This window comes from Hemiscyllium ocellatum, chromosome 12, assembly GCF_020745735.1.
Source record: "Hemiscyllium ocellatum isolate sHemOce1 chromosome 12, sHemOce1.pat.X.cur, whole genome shotgun sequence".
Classification (NCBI taxonomy): Eukaryota; Metazoa; Chordata; class Chondrichthyes; order Orectolobiformes; family Hemiscylliidae; genus Hemiscyllium; species Hemiscyllium ocellatum.
This window is the reverse complement of record NC_083412.1, coordinates 27,646,490-27,668,299: the sequence shown is the minus strand read 5'-3', so window position 1 is coordinate 27,668,299 and position 21,810 is coordinate 27,646,490. Positions and strand designations below refer to the sequence as shown.

The 21,810-nt window shown below is 43.4% G+C and overlaps 1 protein-coding gene across 1 annotated transcript in view; it reads right to left on the bottom strand.

Annotated features, from left to right (window-relative positions):
- LOC132820994 (histone-binding protein RBBP7) overlaps window positions 1-2,737 on the bottom strand; it is a 44,313-nt gene extending 41,576 nt beyond the window's left edge. Inside the window, exon 1 of the mRNA XM_060833447.1 lies at window positions 2,596-2,737. Within this exon, the coding sequence (XP_060689430.1) occupies window positions 2,596-2,620 (25 nt within the window). The 5' untranslated portion in view covers window positions 2,621-2,737. The remainder of the gene's footprint in view (window positions 1-2,595) is intronic.
- Between the last annotated feature and the right edge of the window lie 19,073 nt (window positions 2,738-21,810).

The following is a 21,810-nucleotide window of genomic DNA, read 5'->3' as shown; positions in this document are numbered from 1 at the left end:
GAAACCTGCATTCATCCCTGGTTGTTGGAGGGTTCCTAGGCAGAAGGTGAGGTGCTCTTCCCTCTTCCTCCAGGCTTCGTGTTGCCATGGTCTGGCGATGGAGGAGGCCAAGGACCCCCATGTCCTTGGTGGAGTGGGATGGGGAGTTGAAGTGTTGAGCCACAGGGTGGTTGGGTTGGTTGGTGCGGGTGTCCCAGAGGTGTTCTCCGAAATGTTCTGCAAGTAGGCGGCCTGTCTCCCCAATGTATAGGAAGCCACACTGGGTGCAGTAAATTGTGTGTGTGGAGGTGGAGGTAAATTTCTGACAGATATGGAAGGATCCCTTGGGGCCTTGGAGGGAAGTGAGGGGGGGACCTCTCCGCCCCCACCCCCTCTCCGGCCTATCACCTTCATCTTAACCTCCTTCCACCTATCGTATTCCCATCACCCTTCTCCCAAGTCCCTCCTCCCTACCTTTTATCTTAGCCTGCCTGGCACACCCTCCTCATTCCTGAAGAAGGGAATATGCCCGAAACGTCAAATCTTCTGTTCCTTTGATACTGCCTGACCTGCTGCGCTTTTCCAGCAACACATTTTTAAGCTCTGATCTCCAGCATCTGCAGTCCTCACTTTCTCCTTATTAATTCTATATGGCAAGTTCCTGATTACATAAGTAATTTTTGTTTGAAATGCAAATATTTAATACAAAAAAAACAAAATTCCACTCAGCAAATAAACCTAAGCACCTCCCACTGCAACAGATCAGCACATAGGACCACTCAAGTATCACGCACTGCAGTACCAGATTAGTTAACTGTACTTCAGAGTAAAGCATTTTCTACAACATGAGTCCATAACTGCAAGAAGATTAACCAGCTTACAATGGAAGGGCAGGCAGTGGGAGAGAACAGCTGTTAATTAAAATAAGCTCCATCCACCAGTTTCAGCCCACCTCCTGAAACAACACTGACAAGGAATCATCAATAGCTGACAAATGATAATGTTGGAAGCAAAAGTGGAAAGACTAATAATATTTGGTTTCCTTCAGGTTCAGGTGATGTCAGGAATATGTTTCTGTCCAGAAGTCTGTGTTGGCTGGAGCAGACAAAAAATAGCAGACCAAGTAAACATGCTTTGAAATTTAAATGATACCGAAGGGCAAGTTAAAAATCACACACCAGATTATAGTCCAATAGGTTTATTTGTAAGCACTAGCTTTCAGAGCACCACTCCTTTGTTAGGTGGTTTTGGAGCAGGGCTCCAAAAGTTAGTGCTTCCAAATAAATCTGTTGGACTATAACCTGGTGTTGTGAAATTTTTAACTTTGTCCACCCCAGTCAAACACCAGCACCACCAAGTCATGAAGTGCTTTAAAACAAACCTGGTGGGAAGAACAAGACAGAAAAACAAGTGGGGCTGACCCTCCCTTTGATGGGCATTAACACTGCCCAATCAGAGCATATCAAATGGTGATATGATGTGAGAGCAATCAAGCACCTGGCAGCTGTTTTGTTACTTTGGCTGTAGGGAATTTGTTAAACATTGATCACATTGAAGCTCCTAAAAGTCCTTCATGCTGTGTCACAAGGGAAAGACAGCTATGCCTCAGGCGATGCAAATGCTGTCAAAAAAGACAATTAGTGCTTTGCACTTTTATCTTGTGTGCAATGAAGTCTGTTTTTCAATGTGGTCTCTCAATCCAGGGAACTTTTGTCTGGTTAGTGGATAATGAGACTATATTTTCAAATCATGAACGCATTGGTCCCATTTAACTTCACAATTAACAAAAAAAAGGTAGAGGTTCAATTGTTATCAACAATTTCAGGTTGGGGGAGGGGGGTTGAGAAGCACATAACTTTTAGTAATACTGGAAGAGGGGTCTGATCAGTTTTACAAGCTATGAACTCCAGCTGGAGATGTTCAAACTACACTGCTGTATAAGAATTGTACAAGGATCCATTCAGACCTGCAATCTTAAATGTATTTGTGTTAAAAAAATGACGTTCCACATTTATTATGTGGTATATAATGTGGAACATACACTATCAAAACAGGCTATTTAGCCCAACTGGTGTATATTCTGTTCCACACGACCCTCCTGTCAACAACATACTGTTCCTCTTGTGCCTATGCAGCTCCTCCTTCAATGCACCCGCAGCCTTCACTTCAGCCATTGCATCTGGTGACAAGTTCCACATTCGTGAAGCCCCCACTTCGGTTCCTCCTGCACTGCCAATCGCTCAGGCTGCGGGGCTCCCGGGGGAGGGGGTGTTTTGGACGCCAAGTTCGGAGCCTATGTGTGAGCACGACTCACCCGGACGGCCTTCCCGGTGGACAAAGTACGGGGGGGAGGAAAGGGAGGGGAGGGAATGCCTCACTGACCAATACGTGAAAAAGGAAAACCCGACTGCTCCCGAAAGCACTGCCTCGTCCCTGCGACTGGGAGGCACAGGCAGGGAGATGGGGAGCGGGCAGAGCCGCTGGCCCGTCCCCGGTGCGACCACCCCACACCATCGGCAATGTATCTCCATCTCACTGGAGGAGGAAATCCACTTAGGGGTTTGGGGAAAGGAAAACCCAAATCTCATTTCCATTTCTTCCCTCCTCAACACTCACCCTCTTTATCCGCCATTCTCACCATACGGAACACGGGTTGCGGCCGCCGCTGCTGACGGTTTAATTTAAATTATTCAAAACCGATCCGAACAATTGATCCCGCGCGCTCTCTTCTCCAACCGCCCCCGCGCAAGTAACGCGATACGCCTGCGCCGCTTCCCCCACCCAGCCCTGCGCGTGCGCAAGGTCCTCGCCGCCCGTCTGCGCATGCGCTATGAGGCTCTCTGTTTGGAGAATGCCAATGTGTTGCTTTCAACTTGTCTCTCGTTAGCGTCCGTAGACACCACTCTCCGACTGCTGGGTTTCCTGCTGCCCTCCTTTGACCGGGAGTTCACCAAATGCTTTCTGTCTGAGACATATGTACCTGCTTGTTTCACACTCAGACTTTTACTGGGATGGCCAGTCCAAGTGCAGCAAAACTTGGATAATGTCAAGGTTTGGCCAGACTAGTGACAATTCGTGCCATGTAAATGCCACGCAATGAATATATTCAACAAGAGACAATCTAACCATCGTTCTTTGGCATTTAGTGTCTTTACCATCACTGTATCCGCGCCATCAACATCCTAAGGATAGCCATTGACCAGTAACTGAACTGGGAGAAAGTGAGGACTGCAGATGCTGGAGATCACTGAACTGGACCAGCTGTATAAATACATTAGATTCTCCACCACCACCACCCACAGGGGTTACATTCCAAGATCTACCGCAGAAGCCTGAGACCATGAATAGGAGCAAACCCATTCATTTAAATGAGAAATTTACCTTCCCGGCAGCCCGCTGGTTCTGGAATGTTCCCTGTAATATGAATGGGCTGTGGTAAACTGAGGATACACAGTCAACCTGTACCATCGCTGTAAGAACAGACCAGAGTTTAGGAACCCTCCAGTGGGTTACTCATTTCCTAACTCCCCAAAGCTTGTCCACCAGCTACAAGGCACAGCTCAAATGTTTGATGGAATTGCATGGCTGAATGCAGCCCTAACAACACTTAAGAAGCTAGATGTCATCTAGGACAAAGCCTGCTTGAATGATACTCTTTTCATCACCTTCAACATTTAATCCCTTCACCACTGATGCATATTGGCAGTATTATGTCCCATAGATAAGATATATACATCATTGAATTGAATTCATTGTCACGTGTACCGAGGCACAGTGAAAAGCTTTGTCTTGCGAGCAATACAGGAAGATCACAGAGTTAAGTAGCATAGATAGTAAATAATAGGTAAACAGCAGCAAAAACAAAAACACAGGTACAGGTGAATGTTAAGAGCCTGTGAGTCCATTCAGTATTCTAACAACAGTAGGGTAGAAACTGTTCTGAAACCAGCTGGTGCATGTGTTCAGACTTCTGTACCTTCTCCCTGATGGTAAAGGTTGTAGAAAAACATTGCCATGGTGGAATGGACTTTCAAGAATGCTGGCAGCCTGGTAGATAGCTTCTATAGATGAGAGGTTGGCCTTTGTGATTGTCCGGGCCGAGTGCACCACTCTCTGTAACCATCTTCAATCTTGAATGGTACAGTTGCCATACATCCAAACAGATTGCTCTCAAATGCTCTCTTGTTGGGCCTTTGTAACCAGTGTATCCACATGAAGAGTCCAAGAAAGCTTTTTGTGGATGACCACTCCCAGGAGCTTGACACTCTGCACCTGTTCCACTCTGTGCTGTTAATGTGTAGGGGGGCATGAGTAACATTCCATCAAAAGTCAATAACAAGTTCCTTGGTTTTGCTGGCATTGAGAGCTAGAGTGTTCTCAGTGCACCATTTTACCAGGTCTTCCACCTCCCGTCTGTTTCGTCGCCATGTGAGATTCGACCGACTATGGTAGTGTCATCAGCAAACTTGTAAGTGACATTAGTCTGATATGGCAATGCAGTCATGGGTATACAGTGAATACAATAGGGGGCTGAGTACGGACTCCTGGGGGGTTCCAGTGTTGAGTGTTAGTGAGGATGAAATATTGCACCAAAGCTTCAACCAGGTCATAGAACAGCACAGCACAGTACAGGCCCTTTGGCCCATGATGTTGTGCAGAGCATTTATCTTAATCTAAGATCAACCTAACGTACACACCCCTCAATTTACTGCCATCTATGTACCTGTCCAACAGTCACTTATATGTCCCTAATGTATCTGACTTTACTACCACTGCTGGCATTGCATTCCATGCACCCATCACTCTCTGCGTAAATAACCTACCTCTGATATCTCCCCAATACGTTCCTCCAATCTCTTTAAAATGATGATCCCTTGTGACAGCCATTTCGGCCCTCGGAACAGTTTCTGGCTATCTATCTATGCTTCTCATTACATTATACATTTATATCAATTCACATCTCTTCCTTCTCTCCAGTGTAAAAAGCCCTGGCCCACTCAACCTCTCATCATAAGACATACCTTCCCAATTCAGGCAGCATCCTGGTAAATCTCTGCACCCTCTCTAAAGCATCTACATCCTTTCTATAATGAGGTGATCAGAACTAGGCACCATATTTCAAGTGTGGTCTAACCAGGGTTTTATAGAGCTGCAACAAAACTTTGCGGCTCTTAAGCTCAAACCCCATGTTAATGAAAGCCAAAACGCCAAACGCCTTCTTGACAATCCTATCAACTTGGGTGGCAACTTGGAGAGATCTATGAATGTGGACCCCAAGTTCCCGCTGTTCCTCCACGCAGCCAAGAATCCTGTCTTTAACCCTGTATTCAGCATTCAAATTTGACTTTCCAAAGTTAATCACCTCGCATTTATCCAGGTTGAACTCCATCGGCCACTTCTCAGCCAAGCTCTGTATCCTGTCAACATCTTGTTGTAGCCTGTAGCTGCCCTCGATACTATCTACAACTCCAGTGACCTTCGTGTCATCAGCAAACTTACTAATCCACCCTTCCACTTCTTCATCCAAGACATTCGTAAAAACTATAAAGAGCAGAGCCCCGAGAACAGATCCCTGTGGGGCTCCACTGGCTACTGACCTCCAGGTGGAATACTTTCCATCCATGAACACTTACTATCTTCTTTCGGTCCGCTGATCCTGTATCCAGACAGCCAAATTTCCTCATACCTCCTAACTTTCTGAATGAGCCTACCATGGGCAACCTTATCAAATGCATGACTGAAATCCATTTACACCACATACACTGCTCGACCTTCATCAACTTGCCTTGTCACATCCTCAATAAGGCTAGTGAGGCATGACCTCCCTCACAAAGCCATGCTGACTCTCTTTAATCAAACAATGTTTTTCCAAATAGTCATAAATCTTATCGCTCAGAATCCTTTCCAGTACTCATTCCTCGCTTCCTGTAGTAACCTTGGATATGTCTGGTCCAGCCCTGGGGACTTATCTATCTTGATGCTTCCCAGAATTTCGAGCACATCCACTTTCTTCATATCGATCTGTTCAAGCCTATTAACCTGGTCCATGGTGTTCTCACTATCAACAAAGTCCCTCTCTCTAATGAATACTGAAGCAAAAAATTCATTTAGGACCTTCCCTACCTCTTCAGACTCCAGGCACAATTTCCCTCCACTTTGCCCGATCGGCCCAACCCTCTTACTAATCATTCTCTTATTCCTCACATAAATGTAGAACATCTTTGGGTTTTTCCTAATCCTGCCCGCCAAGGCTTTTATGTGCCCCCTTCTAGCACTCCTCAGTTCATTTTTGAGTTCTTACCTAGCTACACTGTAATCTTCTAAAGCTGTGCCAGATCCTTGCTTTCTCAACCTTAAGTAAGCTTCCTTCTTCCTTTTGATGAGAAGGTCCTCTTCTCTTATCTTCCAAGGCTCCTTCGCCATACCATTCCTTGCCTGTCTTGGTAGGACAATGTTATCCCAGGATAATGTTATCCAACACGCACAACAAGTACTCATTAAACAGCCTCCACATTTCTGTTGTGCATTTCCTGTAGAACAATTGTTCCCAATTTATACTCCACAGCTCCTGTCTAATATCAGTATAATTTCTTCTCCCCCAGTTAAACACCTTCCCATACTATCTGTTGCTATACCTCTCCATGGCTATGGTAAAGGTGAGGCAGTTGTGGTCACTGTCACTGAAATGCTGTCCCACTGAGGGATCTAACACGAGGCCTGGCTCGTTGCCTAGCACCAAATCCAATATGGCCTCCCTAGCACCAAATCCAATATGGCCTCCCAATATGTATCTACATATTGAGTCAGGATTCCTTCCTGGACACACCTGACAAAATCGGCTTCATGTAGACCGTCTGTACTAAGGAGGTTCCAATCAATTTTGGGAAGTTAAAGTCACCCATAGCACCAACACTGTTGCATCTGCATCTTTGCAAGATCTGCTGTTCAATCTGTTTTTCCATCTCTCTGCTGCTGTTGGGTGTCTATAGAAAACATCCAGTAAAGTGACTGTTCTTTTCCTGTTACTGACTTCCACCCATACTGACTCAGTAGATAAATCCTTCTGGACAACTACCTTTTTTGCAGCTGTCTCAAATTAACTATGCTACTCCCCCTCCTCTTTTACCCCCTTCCCCCTCCCCGACCCCCCTCCACCTCTTGTTCTTTTTAAAGGATCTAAACACTGGAACATCCAGCAACCATTCCTGCCCCTGTGAAATCCATATCTCCATTATAGCCACAATATCGTAGTTCCAAGTCCTGATCCATGTTCTAAGTTCATCACTCTTATTCCTGGCACTCCATGCATTGAAACAGACACACTTTAATCCATCTCTTTGCTCTCTCAACTGTGTCTCCTTCCTGACAGACTCTCTGCATTCTCTTTCTGCCCGTTCAACAACTTCCCTCTCCTCTGATCTGTAGCTGTGGTTCCCATCCCCCTGCCAAACGAGTTTAAACCCTCCCAAAGTGCGCAAGCAAATCTCCCACCCAGGACATTGGTTCCTTTCCAGTTTAAGTGCAACCTGTCCTTCATGTGCAGATCCCACTTTCTCCAGAAGGCACCCCAATGATCAACATACCTGAAGCCAACCCTCCTGCACCAGCCCTGTAGCCACGCATTTAGCTGCACTCACTACCTGTTCGTCGCTTCACTAGCATGTGGCACTGGTAGTAATCCTGAGACTACTACTCTGCTTGTCCTGCTTTTTAGCTTCCAAATTAATTCCCTGAACTCACTTTTTAGATCCTCATCCCTTTTCCTAGCTATGTCATTGTTGCCAATGTGCATCACAACTTCTGGCTACTTACCCTCCCCCTTCAGAATCTTGTACACTTGATCAGAGACATCCAGGGCCCTGGTATGTGGGAGGAAACATACCTTCCGGGAGTCCTGTTCACAATCACGGAATCTCCTGTCTGTACCTCTGAGTCTCCTACCACTAGCGCTTTTCTATTCTCCCACCTCCCCTTCTGAGCCACAGAGCCAGGCTCAGTGTCAGACACCTGGCCACTATGGCTTTCCCCTGGTAGGTCATCCCCTCCAACAGTATCCAAAACAGTATACTTACTATTGAGAAGAATGACCACAGTGGATCCCTGCACAGTCTACCGTTCCCTTTCCGTCCCCTGACTGTAACCCATCTACCTTTTTCCTGTACCTGAGGAGAGACTACCTCCCTATAACTCCTCTCTATTACCCCCCCCGCCTCTCGAATGTTCCGAAGTTCATCCAGCTACAGTTCCCTAACGTGGTTTCCAAGGAGCTGGAGTTGGGTGCACTTCCCACAGACGAATCTAATGCAATACTGCCATTGTTTCATTGTGGCTGGGCCAAAGTCCTGGAACTCAATAGTTCATTGCATTAACTACAACATAGACACTGCAGTGGTCCATGAAGGCAACTTACCAGCACTTTCTGTGAGGCAATGAGGATGGCTATAAAGGCAGGCCTACCCGATGATACCCATATGCCATGAACATGGAGTAAACAATTGCTCTGTGAGACCAAGTCCCATCCTCCAAATTTTGGGTTGTCTTCCCCCACCACACACCTCCATGAGTGACACACTGCAGCACCACCAATTATAGATTTCGCATTTGTCATCCACATCTTTTGGACCGAGCAGTCTGTTCAAGGAACTTCCTTTGGAGAAGAAACATTCGAGCAAAGCCATTCAAACAAAATGCAATATATAGCACCTTCACTTATCTTTTACTATCATGGATTTGAGTACCAGAATAAAACCACACTTGCCAAAATAAAACCATGATACACTTGGACTGGAAGCAGTGCAACAATTATTCACTAGATTGGTTTGATGGTGGGATGGTCAGTAAGCTCTGTCTATGTACTGGGATTTAAGTGAAGGAGAAGTGATCATGTTGAAACATTGGTAGATACTGAATTTTGACAAAGCAGTCTTGTTCTTCGACTCTCAGTAGTATGGATAACTTTTTGTGAACCATTTGGATAATTAATGACTAGTATCAACTCTTTTGATCCTAAAAAATTACTTTATTTTCCTCATATTGGTTTGACACTCACAAGGTCAATCTTTTTCTCATTTATGGTTTTGTCGAGTAAATGTTCTTCAACAAAGGATGATTACCTATGAAACATTTAATGCACAAACCCCTTTGTGTAGAATTTCCCCTGAAATATTTGAGAAATAGAATTCCATGTCCCCTGCTTCTACAAGAGAAAATGTTTTTGTGGTTCGAGTTCCTTGAACAAATCTTTTTACTTTCTTGAATTCCAAGGGCAAAATTTCCCATTTTCATCAACTAAAAATATTATGAAACCCACTATATTGGAATACCCATGAGGAATATAACCTTAAGAGGCATCACTAAAGTGAACCAATTTGCCATTCTCTGTCCCATCAATGAAGGATGGAAACCAATGCTTCTCTCTGTATTTAATTGTTTATAATGTTTGTTTGCTCTTAAAACATTCTTGACTTAGGATGCTTCATTATAATACTTTATTTCAAGACATCAGAAATAATGTTTGGTTGTCTCTGGGTGCATATCCAATTCACCTGAATTATGAAACGTCACAAGTGCTGTGTTCAATCTTTAAATATAATAGAAGTTTCCCTTTCTGATACCAACAAATCATTACAAAACAGATTTCACCAAGAAATATCACCCCTTGAGGCATCATTCAGGCCAATACCACATTTGTTTATTTCCCAGAAGTTCCCTTTTGCATCACTTCCTCTATGTGGTTTTAAAAACACTTCTCTTTGAAATGTTTCATCTTGCAGAAATGTGGCTTTTATGTTTTTGAGCTATACCTGTCTGCAAGGAACTTACTGTACAAATCCGTCAATGTAAAAAGGCTGGCTGTCCCTATCTAGTACTTCAGAATGAACTCCAAATCTTTTACAACTGTAATCCCTGTTTTATCCTATTATTAGTTTACACTCCTGTTTATTAGGAACCATGGTCATAAGAGCCTTCACTTCCATTCCTTTCTCAAAACTGTTCTGTCGCTCTCATTTCATTATGTAACCAACTCAAGATGCAGTCATAGAGACCTATAACATGGAAACTGGCCCTGTGGTCCAACCAGTCGACACCAACCATGTTCCCAAACTAAACGAATCCCACCTGCCTATGCTTGGCAAATGTCTCTCCAAACCTTTCCTACTCATGAACTTATCCAAATCTTTTTTAAATGTTGGAGCAAATGACTGCAAGATGCTGGAATCTGTACTGAAAACACTAAATTCTGGAGATAACAGCAGCTCAGACACCATCCAATGGAGAGACAGCAAGCTAACACTTTAAGTCTAGATGGCTCTTCAACATTTATGCTATAGTTGGGAGGGAGGTTGGGGTGTAGAGTGCTGGGGAAGAAACACTATTGTTATTTCAGATTAAGTGATCGGAATGTGAGAATGGCAAAACAATGGTGTTAAATAATGTGGCGCTGGAAAACACAGCTGGTAAGGCAGCTTATGCTCGAAACGTCGACTCCCTTGCTCCTCAGATGCTGTCTGGTTTTGCTTTACCAGCGTCACACTTTTTGACTCTGATCTCCAGCATCTGCAGTCTTCACTTTCTCCTAGAAGAATGGTGTGTCTAACTGCCAGACTGGAAAGAACAGACAGTCCCATTGGGATGGGGGAGGGCAGAGAGGACATGTTGATGGAGAATGTAACAAGTAAAGCTAAATAAAAGGAAAGTAATGAGAGTTGGTTCCCAATTTGAAGGTGTTGAACTCAGTATTAAGTCCAGTGCCTAGTCTGAAGGTGAGATATTGTTCATCCACTTTGCGTTGTGATTCACTGGAGTACTGCAGCATGCCACGAACAGACATGTGGGCATGCGAGCAGGGTACTGTGTTAAAACAACCAGCTATGGGAAGTTTGAGGTCACGCTTGCACACAAACTGGAGTTGTTCTGCAAAGTGGTTACCCAGTCTGCATTTGGTTTCTCCAATGTAGAAGTAGGTCTCATTGGGTGAAGCAAATAAAATACATAAAATTGGAGGTCATGCAAGGAAAATGCTGCCTCACCTGGAAAGACTGTTTAGGCCCCTAGATGGTGAGTAGGGAGGAGGTGAAGGGGTAGATGTTGCACTTTCTGAGATTACATGGGAAGGTGCTGTGGGAAGGGCGAAGTGGTGCTGGTGATGAATGAATGGACTAGGATGGCCCAGAGGGAAATGGGGGAGTGAGGGGAAGATGTGTTTAGTGGTGGTGTTCTGCTGGAGTTGTCTAAAATGGCAGAGAATGATCCTTTGAATGCGGAGGCTGGTGGGATGAAAAGCGACAATAAAGGGAGCTCAATCATGCTGTTGTGAGTGATGGGAAGGGGTAAGGGTGGAAGCATGGTGGTGGGTCGGATATGGTTGAGGGCTTTGCCAACCACAGTGGGTGGGAAACCACTGTTATGGATGAAGGAAACCATGTCAGCAGTGCTGTTTTGGAAGGTGGCATCATCCAAACAGATGCTTCATAGACGAAGGAACTGGGAGAATGGGATAGAATCCTTGCAGTACTTGGGGTGGCAAGAGCTATAGTGAAGGTAGGTATGGGAGTCAGTGGCCTTACAGTGGATGGCAGTGGACAGTATATTCCCGAATTGGAGACAGAGAGGTCAAGGAAAGGAAGGGCAGTGTCGGAAGCGGATGATGTAAAGTTATAGAAAAATGAAGATTGGAGGCAAAAGGAACAAATTTTTCAAGATCCTGGCAGAGCATGAGGCAGTCGTCGATGTGTCGAGAAAGTGTTGTGGGAGAGGGCCAGTGTAGGACCAGAATAATGATTGTTCCACATACCCCATAAAGTGGCAGGCATAACTGGAACAATATTAGTGCCCATAGCCAGTCCTTTGACTTCGCAGAAGTGAGATGAATTAAAGGAGAAATTGTTCAGTGAGAGAACTCTTTCATCAAGCGGAGGACAGTGATGGTGGATGGAGATTGTCCAGGTTTCTGGTTGAGGAAGAAGCTGAGAGCTCTCAGAGCATCTTGGTGAGGAATGGAGGGGTAGAGCGATTGGACATCCATGGCGAACAGGAGGCAGTTGGAGCCAGGGAGCTGGAAATTGTCAATATGGTGGAGGGCATCAGAGGAATCATGGGTGTAAGTGAGTAGGGTCTGAACAAGTGGAGAGACAATGCAGTCAAGGTGGGAGGAAATGAGCTAGGTGGGGCAGGAACAAGCTGACACGATGGCCCTACCGGGGACAGTCTGGTTTGTGGAGTTTGGGACGGAGTTAGAAGCGTGCTGTCCAGGGTTGAAAGACTATAACATTGGAGGCACTTGCGGGGGTGGGGCAATAAGATCTCTGAAGGTAATGGCAACAATGGACCCATGTTTGGATCCATGGTACTATGGGAGGTAGGCAGAAGCATCCAAGCATTTGTGTTGAACCTTCCCACAAAGTAAAGATCATTGCACCAGATTGCAATGGTACTGCGTTTGTCAGCCAGTTTGATAACAAAGTTAGGGTTGGACCTGAGAGAGCATAGAGCAGCTATTTCAACAGGGGACAGGTTAGAATGGGTGGGAGGAGCAGAGACATTGAGATGGCCAATGTCATGTCAGCAATATTCAGTGAAGTGATCGAGGCCAGGGGAAGGGGTCCAAGCAGAGGGTGAATACGAGGTGGATGAAGGGATCAGTGGAACGGTGGGGGGGATGATTCCTCCCTGAAGAAGTGAGCGCAGAGACAGACGCAGCGAAAAAACAGTTCAACATCATGGTGAGCCTGAAATTCATTAAGGTGGGAGCATAGGCGTGTGAAGCTGAATCCTTTGCCGAAGACAGTACATTCAGCCTCAGGGAGGAGAAAGTCAGAAGGTATAGTGAACACATGGTAAGGGCTGGAGTTGCAGGAAGTGACGTCAGGGGGACAGAAAGTGAGGGCATTTGAAGGCTGGGAAGGGGAGGGCTCTGAGTGAAGGGAGGGGATAGGGTCCAAGAGGCAGAAAGGAGAGGGTGATGCAGGAGGGATGTTGGAGTCCATAAGTTGCTGGAGCTTGTGCGCCTTAATGTCCGTAAGAAAGAGAAAAAATCTTTTATTGAAGCCACAAAGGATGAAGTGAAACTTGGGCCGGCACAGCTCGGACAGAGGATGAGTCAATGTTGCTGAGGCGTGGAATCAAGTGTGCACAATTCACAGAGCATGGCATTGATCGTAAATCATAGGATCCTGCAGGAACAGCAGTCTGAGGAACATTGTATGTCCTGGAGATACTTGTAATCCTGGAGATACTTGTAATCCTGGGTGGATTTGAAACATGAAGGGTGAACCTTGAGTTGAAATCCATGTGGAATAAGTCTGAGTCATTGGCAGCCACTGAGAAAAGAAACGTGGCTGTGAAAACAAGTTTTGGCAAACACTTGTTGAACACCAACTGTGAAATGGAAAGCAATGAAGGTACACAGTGAAAGAGACAACTGAAATTCCTGTAGGAGGGAAGAGCAAAACTTCTTCAGGGTAGGCATTCCTCAAGGAGACATGACAGTCGATTAAACTCTAAGAACAAATTATTGCAAATGCTGCAATCTGCACTGAAAACAGCAAATGCTTCCCCACTCCAATGGGACTGTCCTTACAAGTCAGGCAGTTAGATACACCATTGTTCTGTCTTTCTCACATTCTAATAACTTAATCTGAACTATCAACATCTTTTCTCCCTCACCACTCTGCACTCCAACTGTCCCCCACTGCTCCCTCCAACTACAGCATAAATGCTGCCCCCTCCTCACTTCACTTCAGTTCTGTTGAAGGGTCATCTAGACTTGAAACGTTAGCTTGCTCTGTCTCCGTGGATGCTGCCTGATCTGCTATGATTTCCAGAATTTGTTATTTTCAGTCTTTTAAATGTAATTGTACCTGCATCCACCATTTTCTATGGCATTTCATTCTACACATGAGCCACTGTGTGTCGTTTCCTTTTGAAATCTTTCTCCTCTAACCTTAAAAATATGCCCCCTAGTTTTGAACTCTCCCACCTCAGGGAAAAGATCCTTGCTTTCACCTTAAGTATGCCTCTCGTAATTTTATAAACCTCAGTAAGGTCACCTTCAACCATCTACGCTCCGGTAAAAACAGTCCCAGCCTTTCCAGTCAATTTTTTTATATTTCAAACCCTTCATTTCTGGCAGCATCCTGATAAATCTTTTCTGAATCCTCTCCAGTTTAATAATATTTTTCCTATAATAGGGCAATCAGAACTGTACACAGTACTCCATAAGAGGCCTCACTAATGTCCTATAGAATCTCAAAATGACCTCAACTCCTTTACTCAAAGGTCTGAGCAATGAAGACAAACGTGCTAAACACCTTCTTAACCATTCTGTCTACCTGTGACACAGGTTTCAAAGAATTATGAACCTGAACCCCGAGATCTCTGTTTTACAACACTGCTTGGGCCCTACCATTAATCGTATAAGCGCTCTCCTTGTTTGTATTATCAAAATATAATACCTTACATTTATCCAAATTAACCTCCATCTGCTACTCCTCAGCCCAATGACTCAGTTGGTCAAGATCGCTTTGTAATTTTCTATAATCTTCTTCACTGTCCATTATACCACCAATTTTGGTGTCATCTGCAAACTTACTAACCACGCTTCCTATTTTCTCATCTAAATCATTAATATAAGTGACAAACAAAAGTGGAGTCAGGAACACTGCTGGTCACAGGCCTCCAGTCTGATAAACAACCTTTCACCACCACTCTGTCTCCTACTATAAAATCAATTTTGTATCCAATTGGCAGACTTACCCTGAATCACATTTGATCTAGTTTTTCTAAATAGTCTACCATGCTACCTTGTCAAAGACTTTACTGAAGTCCAAATAAACAATGTGTGCCGCTGTGCTCTCATCAATGTTTTTGTTTACTTCATTACGAAACTCAATCAAGTTTGTGAGACATGATTTACCTTGCACAAAACTTTGCTGACTATCCCTAATTAATCCTTGCCTCTCCAAATGCATGTAAATTTTATCTTTCAGAATTACTCCAACTGCGTACCCACCACCAATAACAGACTCACAGGTTGACAGTTTTCAGGTTTCTCCTTACAGCCTTTTTTAAACAATGGCACAACATTAGCCACCAAGGCAAAGGTGAGGACTGTAGATACTGGAGATTAGAGTCAAGATTAGAGTGGTGCTGGAAAAGCACAGCAGGTCACGCAGCTCATTCCTGATGAAGGGCTTTTGCCCAAAACATCGATTTTCCTGCTCCTCGGATGCTGCCTGACCTGCTGTGCTTTTCCAGTACCACTCTAATCTTGACAACATCAGCCACCCTCTCGTCCTCCAATACCTCATTCCATTTATAAGTGATACAAATATTTATGCTAGGGGTCCAGCAATCTCCTCCATAATTTTCCACAACGTCCTGGGATACATTTGATCAGGTCCTGGAGATGTATCTACATTTTTGTTTCCAAAGACTCCCGACACTTCCTCTTCTCTAATGTGAGCTATTTTCAAAACATGAATGTTTATTTCCCTAAGTTCTCTACCCTTCATTTCTTTCTCAACAGTGAAAACTCATGTGAAATATTCATTTAACATCTCTCCCATCTCCTGAGATTCAACCAGAAGACAACTTTGTTGATCTTTAAGGGGTTTTATTCTCGCTCTAGTTGTACCCTTGTTCTTAATATATTTGTAGAATCTTTTTGGATTATCTTAACCTGAAATTAGGGGAGGCGATGGCTTAGTGCTATCATGGCTGGACTGTTGTTCCAGGGAACCAGGTCATGTTCTGGGGACCTGGGTTCGAATACTGCCATAGCAGATGGTGAAATTTGAATCTAATTTGAATCTGGAATTAAGAGTCTAATGATGACCAAGAATCCATTGTTGGAAAACCCCATCTGGTTCATTCTTGTCTTTTAGGGAAGGAAACTGCCATCCTTCCTTGGTCTGATGTACATGTGACTTTAGACACAGTGATGGGGTTGACTCTCAACTGCCCTCTGGGCAATCAGAGAAGAGCAATAAATGCTGGCCCAGCCAATGATGCCCTCATTCCATGAATGAGTAAAAAAAATCTTACTAGATAGCTAGTAAGAAATAAGCTATCTCTTATCCCCTCTTTGTTTTCCTTATTTCCTTCTTAAGAATCCCCCTACATTCTTTATACTCTCCAAGAGATTTAATTGATCCCCATTGTCTATATCGAAGATATGACTTTTTTTATTCTTGACTAGAACTTCAATATATATTTTTTCATCCCATGCTCCCTAATCTTACCAGCCTAGCCTTTCACTCTAACAGGAACATAATAGTTCTGAACTCACGTTGTCACATTTTTGAAGTTCTCCCACTTGTCAGTCGTCCCTTTATGTGCAAACAATGTACTCCAATCAACACTTGAAAGTTCTTGTTTTCTACCCTTAAAATTTGCCTACTCCAATTAAGAACTTCAACTCTTATGGAAGACATATATTTTCTCATACTATTTTACAACTAATAGTATTATGATCAGTAGTCCCAAAGTATCCCCTTGCTAATACTTCAGTCACTTGCCCTGCCTTATTTCCCAAGAGAAGGTCAAATTTTGCTCCTAAAGATAATGTTCTTGAGCACATTTAATAAATTCTACACCACCCAAACATTTAACACAATGGCAGTCCCAGTCAATGTTTGGAAAATTACACTCCACTCCAATTATATCCTTATTATTCTGATATATATATTTGAGATCTCTGCAAATTGCATCACCTCTTCAGCCATTGATTTATTTTTGCTGTTCTTTTATTCTTTCCACCATTCGAACTTGACATTGGAAATTAACCAGAGATGTTCTGTTTTTAACTTTCTGCCCAATCTCTTATATTCATTTTGCAAAGCCTTAACCCTTTCCCTAACTATGTCGTTCCTACTAACATGCACAATGACATCTGGCTTCTTACTCTCCCCGTTGACAATATGCTTCAAATGTTTTGAGACATACTCAACCCTGGCACCAGAGAAGCAACCCATTATCCTAGGTTTATACTCACAGCAGCAGAATCTCCTGTCTGAGCTCCTGACAGGAGAGAACACTTAAAAAATTGTTCTTTTAAATCTGAACAAACACCATTTAACAAAAGGTTAGTGACCAAGGTCTGACTACCACTTCTATTTTCCTCTGTGAGACTATCTTTTCCAACAGCATCCAAAACAGAATATCAGTTTGAAAGAGGAATAGCCGCAGGAGTCTTCTGAACTACCTTCTTACCTTTCCTGACAGTCAACCATCTATCGAAATGATCCTGCTGTGTAATCACTTCTCTAGATCTACTAGTCATCACAGTCAGTGTCTCTTGTATGCCTTCAGTGACTTTAAGGTAGACAAGCAGGAGGCTGGAAGAACACAGCAAGCCTGGCCGCAACAGGAGATAGCGAATTCAACGTTTCGAGTATAACCCTTCTTCAGGACTGGGAGGTGGGGTAAGGGGAACTGCAGATAAAGGGTGGGATGGAGAGGGTTTTAGGTGAGAAGAGGGTGGAGTGATGATATAGTGATAGGTGAACATGGGTAGAGGGTACGGCCTGCTTGGTTGATGGGATGAATGAATCTGGTTGTTAGCTGAAAGGAAGGGGTGGTCAGAGACATGGAAGGGAGGAGGAGGGGTTGTAAAGGGAATGGAGGTTATTTGAAATTGGAGAAGACAATTAGAGAAGTTGGGTCCTCTGGGCTATAGGCTGCCCAGGCGGGAGATGAGGTGCTGTTCCTCCAATTTGTGATCTGATTCACTGTGGCAAAGGAGGAGGCCAAGGATGGTCATGTCGGAGAGGGAATGGGAAGGAGAATTGAAATGGGCAGTGAATGGGAGGTCAGGTTGGCCCTTGCGGGCTCGGCTGAGATGCTTAGTGAAACACGTCCTTCATTTAGTTTGGTTTCACTGATGTAGAGAAGACTGCTTCGGGAGCACCGGGATATAGTAAAGTCCTTCAGCGACATTAAACCTAAAAAGAAGCTCTCAATAACACCTTATATATAAAATTAAACTGCCTTTCTTAGTCAGGGATTTAATATTACACACAAAAAAAATAAAATTTAAACATTTAATTTTAAAAAGAAATCAAACACTTAGCTGAACAAACAATACAATGAGTCATAGAGTCATAGAGATGTACAGCACAGAAACAGACCCTTCGATACCACTCGTCCTTGCCGACCAGATATCCCAACCTAATCTTGTCCCATTTGCCAGCACTTGGCCCACATCTCTCCAAACCCTTCCTATTTATATCCCATCAGATGTCTTTACAATGTTGCAATTGTACCAGCCTCCACACTTCCTCTGGCAGCTCATTTCATACACGCACCACACTCTTCATGAAAAAGGTGCCCCTTAGGTCTCTTTTATATCTTTCTCCTCTCGCTCTAAATGTATGCCCTCTAGTTCTGGACTCCTCCACTTCAGGGAAAAGACTTTGACTATTTATCCTATCAATGCCCCTCATGATTTATAAACCTCTTTAAGGTCACACCTCAGCCACTGATGCTTCAGAGAAAACAGCCCCCACCTGGTCGGCCTCTTCCGATAGCTCAAATCCTCCAACCCTAGCAACATCCTTGTAAATCTTTTCATGACATCCTTCCAATAGGAAGGAGACCAGAAATGCACACAATATTCCAGAAGTGGCCGAAGCAATGTCTAGTACAGCCGCAACTTGACCTCCCAACTTCTATACTCAACATTCTGATCAATAAAGGAAAGCATACCAAACGCCTTCTTCACTATCCCATCCGCCTGCAACTCTACTGTCAAGGAGCTATGAACCTGCACTCCAAGGTCTCTTTGTTCAGCAACACTCCCTAGGACCTTACCATTAAGTGTATAAGTCCTGCTAAGATTTGCTTTCCCAAAATGCAGCACCTTACAATTATCTAAATTAAACTCCATCTGCCACTTCTCAGCCCATTGGCCCAATTGATCAAGATCCTGTTGTAATATGAGGTAACCTTCTTCGATGTCCACTACACCTCCATTTTAGTGTCATCTGCAAGCTTACTAACGATACCTCTTATGCTTGAATCCAAATCATTTATGTAAATGACAAAAAGTAGAGGACCCAGTACCAATCCTTGTGGCACAGTCCTCCAGATTGATAAAACAACCTTCTACTACCACCCTGTCCTCTACCGTCGAGCCAGTTCTACAATGAAATTGCTAGTTCTCCCTGTATTCAATAGAATCCAACCTTGCTAACGGTCTCCCATGGGGAGCCTTGTCAAATGCCTTACTGAAGTCTGTACAGATCACATCCACCACTCTGCCGTCATCAATCCTCTTTGTTACTTCTTCAAAAAAACTCAGTCAAGTTTGTGAGACATGATTTCCCATGCACAAAGCCGTGTTGACTATTCTTAATCAGTCCATGCCTTTCCAAATACATGTAAATCCTGTCCCGCAGGATTCCCTCCAACAACATGCCCACCACCAACATCAGGCTCACTGGTCTTTAATTCCCTGGTTTATCCTTACCACCTTTCTTAAACAATGGTACCACGTTAGCCAACCTCCAGTCCTCCGGCACCTCACCTGTGACTATCGATGATGAAAATATCTCAGTAAGGGGCCCAGCAATCACTTCCCGAACTTTCCACAGAGTTCTAGGATATACCTGATCAGGTCCTGGGGATTTATCCACTTTTATATTTCAAGGAGTCCAGCACTTCCTCCTCTGTAACATAGACATTTTTCAAGATGTCACCATCTATTTCTCTACATTCTGTTTCTTCCATGTCCTTCTCCACAGTAAACTACTCATTTAGTATCTCCTCCATTTTCTGTGGCTCCACACAAAGGCCGCCTTGCTGATCTTTGAGGGGCCCTACTCTCTCCAAAGTTACCCTTTTGTCCTTAATGTATCCTAAACCCTTTGGATTCTCCTTAACTATTTGCCAAAGTTATCTCATGTTCCCTTTTTGTCCTCCTGATTTCCCTCTTAAGTATTCTCTTACTGCCTTTACACTGCTCTAAGGATTCACTCGATCTATCCTGTCTGTACCTGTCATAGTTAAAAATCACACAACACCAGGTTATAGTCCAACAGGTTTAATTGGAAGCACACTAGCTTTCGGAGCGACACTCCTTCATCAGGTGATTGTAGGAGCGTAGATCCAAAAGCTAGTGTGCTTGCAATTAAACCTGTTGGACTATAACCTGGTGTTGTGTGATTTTTAACTTTGTACACCCCAGTCCAACACCGACATCTCCAAATCATACCTGACATATGCTTCCTTCTTTTTCTTAACCAAACCCTCAATTTCTCTCATCATCCAGCATTCCCTATACCTACCAGCCTTTCCTTTCAGCCTGACAGGAATGTACTTTCTCTGGACTCTCATTATCTCATTCCTGAAGGCTTCCCATTTTTCAGCTGTCCCTTTACCTGCGTACATTTGCCCCCAATCAGCTTTTGAAGGTTCTTGTTTAATATGTCAAAATTAGCCTTCCTCCAATTTAGAACTTCACCTTTTAGATCTGGTCTATCCTTTTCCATCACTTTTTTAAAACTAATAGAATTATGGTCGTTGGCCCCAAAGTGCTCCCCCACTGACATCTCAGTCACCTGCCCTGCCTTATTTCCTAAGAATAGGTCAAGTTTTGCACCTCCTCTAATAGGTACATCCACATACTGAATCAAAAAATCTTCTTGTACACACTCGACAAATTCCTCTCCATCTGAATCCTGAACACTATGGCAGTCCCAGTCTCCTCCTCAAATAATCCAAATTCAGCTTTCAATCTCTGGATTTAAAATAAAGTCTACAGAGCCATCCACATGTAGGCCTCTCCACAAGTTCAATATAAAAACAATCTCTCCTTCACATATTTTATTATGCTGTAAAGCAGAGGTCGACACCTATCTGATAACTAAAACTGAAACGCCCAGAGAGGAACACCCTTGCCCTATAATCTGTTAAAAGAAGTGTGACAAGTGGTAGAACCTACCTCTCACCCCCAATCTGTTATAAAGGTTAAACAAAATTAAATTCTTTCACTCACTCTATAATCAACAAATAACAATTTATTTACTTAACTCCAACAGAGAACAAATTAACAGAACCACTAACAAACCAAACAATTCCCCTCTAACTACTAACTATTCCCTAATAAAACAAAATCCCAATGGTATGCTGTTGGAATAAAATACAAGTCCCACTTACATAATAAAATAATAGAATTTAGTCTCTCAAAATTATAGTTAGGATACGTCTTCTGGAATGTTCCTTGCTTTCTCTGCTGATATTATTTCAGGAATACCTTCTCCTTCGAATGCTGGTGTCAGTTCAAGAATGTTCTCTATGTGAATTCTGCTGTCTGGAATTTTAGCTAAGACTGTTGTCGCACCTTTATTAATTAGATGGTGCTTTTTTCTGAGACCTGCAAGTTATTATTTTTTGGCAGACGGCAGTTAGGTGTCTCTGTTTCCAATCGGATTGTTTCTATGGCGTCAAAACTATTAGATTTAAATTTATAGATTTTTGGTCGCTAAGTGCTTGGTTTAAATTGATTGGATAAATTTGAAAAGACATGTTTGTCTTTGTAAAAATGTTGCTTGGCTGTTTGATACCAAATGTTTCAATTTGGGCACTCTTGGTGCGCCTGCAGTTTAAGCTGCTGTTCAGGCATGCATTTTTATAAGCACCAAAAAGTACACCATGTTTTAAAGGGACAGTGCAAGGCCTTCCCTATTTTACAATTTTACACACACCTACTTCACAACAATTACATAAATGAATTTGCCAAAAAATGTTTTAAATTGCTCTGCAGATTGAAACTCGACAAACTCAAGTTCTGTTGGAAAACAATTCAGTTGAGAAAGCTTTTGCAATTGTAAA